This window comes from Microtus ochrogaster, assembly GCF_000317375.1.
Source record: "Microtus ochrogaster isolate Prairie Vole_2 chromosome 14 unlocalized genomic scaffold, MicOch1.0 chr14_random_1, whole genome shotgun sequence".
In the NCBI taxonomy this organism is placed as follows: domain Eukaryota; kingdom Metazoa; phylum Chordata; class Mammalia; order Rodentia; family Cricetidae; genus Microtus; species Microtus ochrogaster.
The window spans coordinates 28,274,116-28,284,684 of record NW_004949096.1 but is presented as its reverse complement, the minus strand read 5'-3'; the positions used below and the strand labels follow the sequence as shown (position 1 = coordinate 28,284,684).

Genomic DNA, 10,569 nt, shown 5'->3' with positions numbered 1-10,569 from the left:
CCAAGTCAGACTGGCTATGTAACTTGACTTTTTAGCTACAGCTGTCTTGGTAATTATTGTTCTGGGATTAAAGACATGGGCCACCATGGTCAGCACATTATCCATTTAAAGATGGGGTGCTGTATCAGCGAAATGGGTATCCCTAGGGATTAAGTGGTGGTGCCAGGTGATGAGCCCTGAACCAACTGCTGCCTCTGGCCCTCGGCTATCTCGGGTGCATAGCAGGCTGGAGTTCCTAGATGTGCCTGCACTCCAGTAGCTGAGGGCTACCTCGGACCAAGCAACTGCATTCCAGGTCCTGCCCACCAGTCACTGGGGCAGGATTAGGCAGCCTTATAGCTGCAGTGGACCCAGCACAACACAAAGGAACCTAGTGTCAGCCTTTGATCTTTGAAATCATGCAAAATAAACAAGTAATCTTGAGCTGAGTTTAATTACTTCCTGGCTCCTTGGAGCAGCTGGGTCACTCGAAGTCTCCTCTCCCGTCTCCTCCCGGGAGAAACTGAGATGAAGTTAACCATTTTACACCCCTCTCCTCTCTTATGGAGGTTGCCCTTTCCCAGTTAGGCAGCAAAGTGGCTGCCGCCCAGCAATCAAATACTGAAAACTAAGCAGCTTGTCTATTCATTCTCTGTACCCAACAGCCAAGTCAAATGGTAACATTGGTAGACTTGTGGGTACCATCTTATGAACACCAGGCAGCCTTGCACCTGGCTTCTACCTCTGTAGGGGATGACTGCAGGTCTTTGCTGCTTAGCCAACACAGCGTAAAGAATGGTGCAGCCTCAGCATTGTGGGAAGCTCTCGTGGATCTCACCGGGTAGGGCAGGACTGCGGCAAATCAGTGATACTTAGTCCCTGGCCGCCTGCTCCACACAAGGATCTGTGTCTAGGTCATAAGAAAACTGTGAGCACCAGGTTCTCGCTAGGTTTAAGCAGCACATTGGGCATCTACTTGCTCAGTTACATCACGCTGGGACTCAGGCTGGGACAGGGAACTACCATTATGAGAATGTTGCTTAAGAGTAGAAGACAGCCTGGCAGTAGTGGCACACACTTTAATCCGAGCACTCCGGAGGCAGAGCACGTGGGACCTCTAAATTTGAGGTTAGCCTGGTCTACAGATTGAGTTCCAGGACAGCCTGGGCTACACAGAGAACCCCTATCTCAAAGACCAAAACTAAAACCAAACAAAGAGCTGAGGGCAGCCCCTTTGATTCTGTGAATGCAGAACCTTAAGTGGGATGGAAAGAAAGTTCTCATGGCGCACACCTTTAATCCCAGCACTCGAGAGGCAGAGGCAGGCGGATCGCTGTGAGTTCGAGACCAGCCTGGTCTTACAAGAGCTAGTTCCAGGACAGGCTCCAAAGCTACAGAGAAACCCTGTCTCGAAAAACAAAACAAAACAAAAGAAAAAAAAGGAGTTCTCTGGGACTTCTACACAGGACTTTAAGGGTACCATTTGGGATGCAAATCTTGTACTAAACCTGATCCCTTGTTAAAATGCCATTGTTTATTTAGAAATATCTTTAGTTTGAGTGACAAGTCAAGACTTCACAGAAAAATAAGACTTTCTCTGCCCCTGCCAGAAATCAGACACCAGTTCTACAGACAGCATGACCTAGGCATCTGGATACTGTTACTTCCCAGAGCTGAGGAAAATGTAGACAACAGCTTTGGGTGCTACATCCTTCAACACTGAAGCGAAGTTGGGGTAGTGGACGGGCTGCTGATGCTATCCAACAGCAGAAGACCAACCCAGCGGGAAGCCCGGCTGCTCAGAGGTCCCCCACCTCGGCTGAGCCTGCAGGGGGATGCTCGGTGTTGTTGACTGGAAATCACCAGACAGGTGGGTCAGTTGCCAGGTTACCTTTCAATCTTCTCTGGTGGGCTTTTCTCCCTGCCCTGTGCTCTGGCATCTCAGAACGAGGGTTTCGGCAGCTGCAGGCGGGTTGTGGCAAAGGGGCTACAGTGTGTGGCAGTTTTAATAAAAATTTTATTACACAGTCATAATGTCATCGACACTTGTCCAAATCCAAATGATACTAGATACAGATCTACACGTGGGCCAGGACGACTCCACAGAGTGTACGGATTCTATGTTGTATGTCCTTTAAATAAGAAGAAAAAGTCCAAGTCTGACATGGCAGGTGGAGGTCAGGTCTGCGATCCCACATTTACACCACGGTCTGTAAAGAGCGTCAGCCGATGGACTCTTCAAGTACGTATGATTGCAAGGAATCCATCGTGATCCTCTACCCAGCTCTGTGCCACAGCTACACCAGCTGGGGCACAGCCACATGGCTGATTCTACAGTCACACTTCTTCAAAACCATCTGCTGCTGCTTTTTAAAGAAGTAAAAATGTAAACTAAGATAAAGCAACACCGAGGCTTTACTCAACCACCAGAACTATTAAGTCCATTTTTGCTTAAATACTAGATACCATGATTTCCCATCATCCCTTCCTTATGCAGGAGCCGAGTGAAGCAGAGCAGAGCTCAGTCCTCACTGTGTGGATCACAGCTCTCAGCTGTCTCTTTAGCCTAGGCTGGAGGGTATCATCAGCTGTACTTTGTTCTGAAAAGATTTGTTAAATGCCACTTTTATTTACAGTTGGAGCTTTACACCTGAGAATGATTATCAAGCAGTCAGCTTATCTCTTTCCAAACATTTCATAACGACATACACACCTCTTTGCTGGCTTCACCCTAGCTGCACAATATATATATGCTTACCACACATATATGCACACACACACTGACACACACAGGCACGCACGCACCAATGCGCATGCTGGTAGCATTTGAAACCTACATCTTTTTGTGTTTGCTCTCCACATCATGTTGAATTATTTCTTTAAAAAAAAAAACAAAACAAAGTGTTATTCTTGCCAGACATCAAATAGAGTCAACTAGGAGAAGACAGGTAGGTACACTGGGAGGGGACGGGACACACTACAGTCAATCAAGAAGTTACGGCTGTGCCTGTGAAATGTGCAAGACTCTTTGGCTAACCTCCCTGGGACCTGCCATGAGCTTCTTGCCCACCTACCTGGACAGAGCCTATGGGGCAAAGGGGCTAGATGGGTGTTTCTTGTGGGGTAGGGCAGTGCTGGGGAAGAGGGGAGAAGTTACACAGCTACAGCAGTCAGGCCTCTTTAGTAAGAATCACATTTAATCAGTTTCTTTCTTGCAGTTTCAGATGCTCAAGTACAGCTCAAAAGAAAAAAAAATCTGAAACAGCTATAGACCCATGACAGACTGATACAAAGAGTACTGCATTTTAAAAAATGATAAAAAATCCACACATACACGCATCCACACACACTGCACCCACACACACACACACTCTCAAATTAGACCCCTCCCTCCCCATAAATGTACATTTTTTTGGAAACTGTTTTCGAAAATCCCTCTTCCATGGGCACAGGAAGAAGGGAAAGATGAAGAGAGGGAAGAGGACGACAGATGCTCAGTCCCCGCTCTCTCTGCAGGGTTAGGTGCCATGTTCAAGGGTCAGGCCCAAGGCAGTCTGAAGAGGACACGGAAATGCTGCCACTGTTGCCACCAGGGGCTCTACAAGAACCCCAGCTCCACGGTAATACTGACGTGCAGAGTGGCCAAACTGTGCTAGTTAAAAACCAAAAGCCGGTGGGGAGGGCAAACACAAATCTAAAGACGGGGAACAAAAACCACCTTGGGTGGGGCGAGGGGGGGGGAGGGCTGATGGGAGATGGTGCAGACAAGGGTGGTCTATACAGCAAATGGTTTATATTACAATGACTGGCAGTTTAGAGTCTCTTCCCAGTTCCACTGCTGCTCCAGCCCAAAGAGGGCAAACTAGAGAAAAGAGGAAAGTCAGACCCTGATGGGGCATGCAGGGTTGGAAGCAGCAGGCTGGGAGTGCTCAAATAAGCCCCCGTCGTTTTTTGTAGTCTTCTAAGTTCAGAGATCTCCTTGGAGCTCCATCCTTGGCTGGTGGGGCCTTAGAGGTGATGGCCAAAGCTTTGGACTCTGGGAAAGAACATATTGGCAAACTAAGGATCTATACAGACATTCTGATCTTGGCTTCCCTCTTTCAGGTAGCCTTGTTGACTGGAACCTGCTCTCCCAAGAAGGACCTGTGGCATATCTGATGTTGGCTCTATGGATCATGAAAAGCAGGCACCTCCTTTTCTTCCCCATAGTCAAGACTTCAAGCCGAGAGACCCACAAATCTATCTGGTCCTCAGTACCCCTTCCAAGTCCCAACACACACACACCTGAGCTCGGAACCTGTAAGTCAATCTTCACATCAAAATCATGGACTTTGAACAAGTCTTCTGAGAGGTCACTGGCTGACTTAGAATTCAAATCTTTATCCTTTCCCTGACCCTGCAATGAGAAAAGGAAACATTTATGTTATAAAACATATATGTAAACAGAGAGGCTAGAAGGCTGCCTTGCCTCAGGGGTTAAGAGCACTTTCAGAGGACCTGGACTGAGTGCCCAGCACCCACATCAAAGGTCACACCCATACATAACTCCAGTTCCAGGGGATCAGATGCCTTCTTCTGACCTCTATGGACACCAGGCACATCATGTGATAGACATACATAAATAGAGGTAAAACATTCATACACATAAAATAAATAAAATATAAATAGATTTAGAGAAACAGCAGTCAATGATGGTCAATGCTCTTGCTCAAGATCGTATGCTTTTTATAATAAGCTCTCCCATCGGGGCTGGAGAGATGGCTCAGCGGTTAAGAGCATTGCCTGCTCTTCCAAAGGTCCTGAGTTCAATTCCCAGCAACCACATGGTGGCTCACAACCATCTGTAATGAGGTCTGGTGCCCTCTTCTGGCCTGCAGGCATACACAGAACATTGTATACATAATAAATAAATATTAAAAAAAGCTCTCCCATCTTTTTTAATGTACACACGTGTGTAACACACATGTGGACAATGAACTTGTGTGCGATCTTCAGAAATGCTATTTTCTCCTTCAGATAGGATCTCCCTTTGGCCTTGAGCTCACCAATTAGACTAGGCCAGTGCCCAGCAGGTCCAGGAATCCCCTCTGCCTCCTCGGCACCGTGATGACAGATGTAAGCCACTGTTAGGCATTTTTATATAGGTTCTGGGATCGAACTCAAGTCTTCACGCTTTTGTACCAACAAGGCCATCTCACTAGCTCCCCCTTGATATTTTTTTTTTCTTAAAAACCAAAACAAACCAAACTATATATATATTCACATATCTACATATTTTACTTTCTGTGTGGCACTGGTGAATGGAACCCAGTCCCTTGAGCTTGCCAGGCACACCGTCTCCAACGTAGCTCTAGGGCTCCTTTCAGACTGTTTCTCTCAGGGAGACCAGGAGAGGCCATGAACAAAGGGCCTTCTCTTCTGGAGCCTTTCTAGGCTTCAACGTGCAAAGGAGAAGGCAGACTTGTCTGTGGCATATGAATGGAAAGGGTAGGCTTAAGACAATAGGCCCCCTTCTAACCCAAGATTCAAGGCATTCATGAGGTTAGTCAGGAAACATCTGAAATTGAAAACTACTTGCTTCATTCTGATGCATCAGCCTCACCCCCGCAGGGAGGCATAAGGAACAGGAGCCACCCAGTTTCAGGAAATGCTGGTATGCTGCACTAGGCGAGCACTCTGCCAGCTGAGCCATACCCCAGCTCCTATTTATTTCCTTTCTTTGAAACAGGGTCTCATGAACTCAGGCTGGCCTTCAAACTCTTGAACTCCTGATCAAGAACAAGGGTTCCTTCACCTCCTGAGTACTCAGATTACAGGCATGCGCCACCACATCTGTAATCTCAGCACTTGGAAGAGGCAGAGGCAGAGGGTCTGCAAGCTCAACCCAGCCAAGGCCACAGTAAGACTGCTTCAGAGAAAAGAAAAACAACTAAAGGAGCCTCTCCTGGGTTACCATTTCTGCCTTTATCTTACAAATGCCTGATCCTTACTTGCCCCTCTTTCTTCTAATTATCCTATAAGATACACAAGACACACTGGTTTCTGTGAGAGAAAATGTGCTGCAGAGTCTAGAAGTCAGTGGCCTGGGCAGTCAAGGTCTCATTAAGCAGTGGTTTAGAATCGATCACAATTCAGTGCAGTGCCTTCATTCGTGCACACCTGAAGAAAGAACTGCAAGCACAATGCACGGTCCTCCCTATACAAACATCACGCCAATACAAGGCTAGGTGGTCTCTGAGGTCCTAGCCAGCAGCCCAGCCCCACAGCTTCTACTTGCCTTGCTCATTTCCTTTGGAGCATCTGGCAATACTCCTGAACCGTATTTTGCATTTAGTTGGGCCAAAATGGCAGCCTGAACAGCTGGGTCTCTAGACTAGGAGAGAAAATACATAGATTATTTTAAAGAGAACTTAACATTCCGAGTCCCACGCCCAATTCTTTCCCCCTTACTCCATTAACATTATAAGTACTAACGGGTATCCACCAGCAGCTCAGTCGTTTCCCTCAAGTCAGCAGCAGAAAAGCACAATGAAAACCTACAAAACAGCCTGTCCAGGCCCCCATGCTAGCATACACAGGCTGTGTACACCCCTGTGTCTGCTAACCTAAAGTTCATACATAATGAATGCTTCAATATCTAATAAAGGTATGATTAAATGCTATACAGGTGAAATATTCACATATTCAAAACAAATGCATTTCTTCTGTAGATCTGGAGCTTAACCTCAAGATATCTTTATATATACTACTAATAGTTCCAAGTTTAAATATGCCCAAGCTCTGAGATGTTTTTAGTCCCACGCATTATGGATCATACTAACATCTGCTGTACTGAAAACGTACCCTGATACACAGGGTTAACTCCTAGGTTTTCACTACCTGTTTGTCCTATAGCAAGATAAAAAAGGAAGAATCCAGACCCAAGTTCAAGGCAAGCAAATCCCAGCTAGAAAAACATTATTTTTAACTTCTTTATTAATTTCCTAATGGAATTCATTTTATGTCCTAGAATCTAGGTCCCAACTAAAAACATTCTCTTTGGGCACTCACATTGGACACGATGGTGGGCTTGCACTGCCGCCTCGTAAAGGGGTCCATCTGCTGGTTTTTCATGTTGTGACTTTCAGCCTAAAATAGAAAATATGCATTAGAGCTTCTCCCCCTCCTCTCAATTGTCCTAAGCTTACACATAAATAACATCTTTGCAAGGAACTAGGAAAAAATTCAAAAGCTGCCTGTCCTTTTCAGTGATAAAGCACTTGTCTAGCACACAAGGTTCAAGGCTGCACACTGCAGAACAAGAACAAAAACAAAACAACCCCAAACAGAATAGATGCTGGAGCAACAACCAACCCCCAATAGAACAGGTACAGGAGCAAGAACCAAACCTGCCACCAACAAAACAGATACAGGGATAACAACGCTCCCACCCCCCTCCAATAGATACATGCCCAAGAACAAAAACCTCTCCCTACAAAAAGAGATACAGGAGCAAGAACCAAACCTTCCCCAACAGAATAGATACCAGCACAAGAACCAAACATGCTCCAACAGAACAGATGCAGGAGCAACAATCAACCCCACTCACCCACCTAACAAAATAGACATAGAAGTAGGAACCAAACACCCCCCCCACCCCAACAGAATAGATATGGGAGCAACAACCTCAAAGATAAAAACAAATGTAAAGGCAGAACAGGCCAGAAAACCGTTACTCTGTATCATGTTAAAATGTTCTGAGCAGGTATGAAGCAGAGAGTGAGCTCACGCTAAAAGTTCATTTCAAGAATTTAAATCCATGCATGGATAATAAACAAAAATATAATATAAAAAATAATATACAAAAATTTTATTTTTGTTTAACCTCAATTATTTTGTTATCTGTGGGGAGACACAGGCCTGCCATGATTGTATGTGGAGGTCAAAGGATAAGTTTGTAGAGTTGGTTTTCCCCTTCCACCTCTATGTGGATTATAGGGCTTGAATCCAGGGCACCAAGCTTGCATGGCAAGCATTTTTATCTGCTAAGCCATCTCACTAGTCCTCATTTCATTCTTTTGAAACAGAGTCTTATATAACCCAGACTGGCCTTGGACAGTAATGCAGCTGAGGCTGGCCTTGAACTTCTGACCCTCCTAGTGCTATCTCCCAAGTGCTGGTATTACAGGTGTGTGCCATCATGCTGGACCACCTACCATTTTACTAGAGTTTTTTAGTAATCCATGTGAAGTTTAAAACTCACCACTAGAGCCTTCTCAGACTCCACAATGTTCCATTCCCGATTCCGCTGGTTGATATAGCTACAAAGTAAGAGGGGTCAGTCAGTGGGCTGTGAGAGGGTTAGGGCAGCTTGGAACCTCGGCACCCCAGAAACCTGTGGGGTGTGTGAAGCATGGAACGGACAAGGATAGGGTCCTTCCCAAAACAGGCGCATTGACACACCTAATAGCAGATATGTTCTTGGTCCGCTGGCGGTCCAGGGCTTCTGCCCGCTCCTCCAGCTCATTTAGCTGGTCTTGGATTTGTTTGGCTTTGTCCTGATCTCCCAGATCCTCAGCCATGGCCTGTACACACAGAGACAGGTGAGCTTTTGGCTGTTGTTACCTCTCTAATTACATATTTCATACAGCCCAGGTAAGGCACGTCACATGATGAACCAATGACAAGAAAGGTGAAGAAATAGTAAAAAAAAGTACTTAAGTCAAGGTGTGTCTTTTTTTACATTAGTTACTGGGCTCTAGAAGCCTAGATAGTAATGATGCAACATTAATTAACCTTAGACTATCGTCTGCCCACATGGTTAAACTTCCATAACTAGGTCCATCCTATCTTGATGGATGGAATGGAAAACCACCTGTCATAGTGACGTTCATTGGTAAACCACCTGTCATAGTAACGTTCATAGTAAAACAAAGCAAAGAGATTGGAAATAAGGAAAATGGAAAGACAAGGTCAACTGCACTTACAGGAAGGAAAGCTGCTGGGGGAAGGAATGCAAAGCCCAGCACAGAGCCCAGCACGTTCTCCCCATCCTGCTCACTGACTTGGCATCAGAGAATGGACACGAGTGTGACTTTTCATCTTAACAAGATAGGTCCTACCTTTTCCTTTAGCAGCTGAGTCTTCTTCATAGCATAGTTTGGTGGAGCTTTTCTGAACCTTTCTTTCTCTTTTACAATCTGTATCAGAGAGGAGACACCAGCAGTGAGGAATTCCTAAACTACTTTTGTAGACGGGCTAGGGGAGCCCATTTGGGAGGTAAGCTGCTAGTTAAAGGGGAACTGCTAATCCTATATATAGCAGTGTCACGCCCCAGAGGGTGAGCAAATTCATTCCAAGGGATACTGTCTGTTTCCAGGGTCACGGAGATTCTTCTGGGACAGTATGAAGAAGCATGCATCAATATACACCAGCAGCAGCAGCAGCAGCACAAAGGCCTGGTATTGTAAGGCTAGCCACTGTCCAAGAGAACAGAGATCCAGGAATTTTACTGAAATGTTTTGGAGAAAGAAAAGTCTAGAAGAAAAAGCCTAGGAGAATACACATCCTCATAGACTTGAGTCTATGTGGTCTCACTGTAGATGAGAATGTACAGGGAAGGCCGGATGAAGCATAAATAACAAGATAGCAAGCAATATTAAGCATCCCTTTAATTAATTTCACATATCACAGAAAATGTCAAGACAAGCCTGACCTTCTCCAAAATGATTCTTAAAGAACCCAGGCCCTGGAATTCAGGTTTCTTACCTCCTCAATGTCCTGATCATTGAATTTATAATTGAGAGCATCTTTAATAGATAATTCCTTTTTATTGATTTCATCTAGAGTAGGCAACTGCATGCCAGCCGAAAACATCTGGACCAACATGTGATTTAAAAAAAAAGTTGTCAATTAAGGGATTTAGGAAAGAACATGTCCACAAACAACTGCTGGCAGCCTAGCTACTTACCGCTTCTTTCCACTTCATGAATTCACTTTCCGTGAATTCCTGGTTTGACACAAACTCTAGGCGAAACACTCGTTGGTCACTGCCATGCCTACATAAAAGAGAGACAGCATCTCCGAGAATGTGCACGTTGATAACCAGACAAGCAACCCTAACAGACTGTGTATACTGCTTATGTCTGTGGGTCTCTGAATTACCAAGGAGAGATAAAGCTGTACCACTAAAACAACCAGACCTAACTACTAAGCCCAGGCACAACACCAACTCCCAGGGGTCGTTTCAATGGGTAGCCAGGACTGAGCTTACAAAACTAACAGTGGAAACCGAGGACGCCTGGCAAGTACTTCAGAAGTCTATTTATCATAAAGCCCTCCAGAGCCCATCAGTATCAGTATGCACTCTGCACAGATTCCGGGATGAACTGAAGAAAAGTGTTTCTACTGACCAGTGCTTGGCAAAGTTTGGGGATTCAATGCCATCCTCTTAAGAGATTTCTCTGGACACTGGCCCAACCAGCTCTTTTTATTTCTTCTTTTAAAAAAGAAAAAAGATCAAGAACAATGGCAATGGGTTTTTTATCCTACTGCACGTGCAGGCTTTGGGGGGGCCTGGGCGGTTTGGATGCTCAACTTACTAAACCTGGA

At 45.3% G+C, this 10,569-nt stretch overlaps 1 protein-coding gene across 1 annotated transcript in view; it reads right to left on the bottom strand.

The window, feature by feature from the left end:
* Nucleotides 1–1,972: 1,972 nt before the first annotated feature.
* Nucleotides 1,973–10,569, bottom strand: part of Rtf1 (RTF1 homolog, Paf1/RNA polymerase II complex component) — a 61,386-nt gene continuing 52,789 nt past the window's right edge. Inside the window, exons 10-18 of the mRNA XM_005364281.1 lie at nt 9,929–10,016; nt 9,727–9,834; nt 9,081–9,158; nt 8,422–8,543; nt 8,222–8,279; nt 7,030–7,107; nt 6,257–6,352; nt 4,264–4,375; nt 1,973–4,015 (exon numbers count right to left, since the gene is read on the bottom strand). Of these exons, the coding sequence (XP_005364338.1) occupies nt 3,909–4,015; nt 4,264–4,375; nt 6,257–6,352; nt 7,030–7,107; nt 8,222–8,279; nt 8,422–8,543; nt 9,081–9,158; nt 9,727–9,834; nt 9,929–10,016 (847 nt within the window). The 3' untranslated portion in view covers nt 1,973–3,908. The remainder of the gene's footprint in view (nt 4,016–4,263; nt 4,376–6,256; nt 6,353–7,029; nt 7,108–8,221; nt 8,280–8,421; nt 8,544–9,080; nt 9,159–9,726; nt 9,835–9,928; nt 10,017–10,569) is intronic.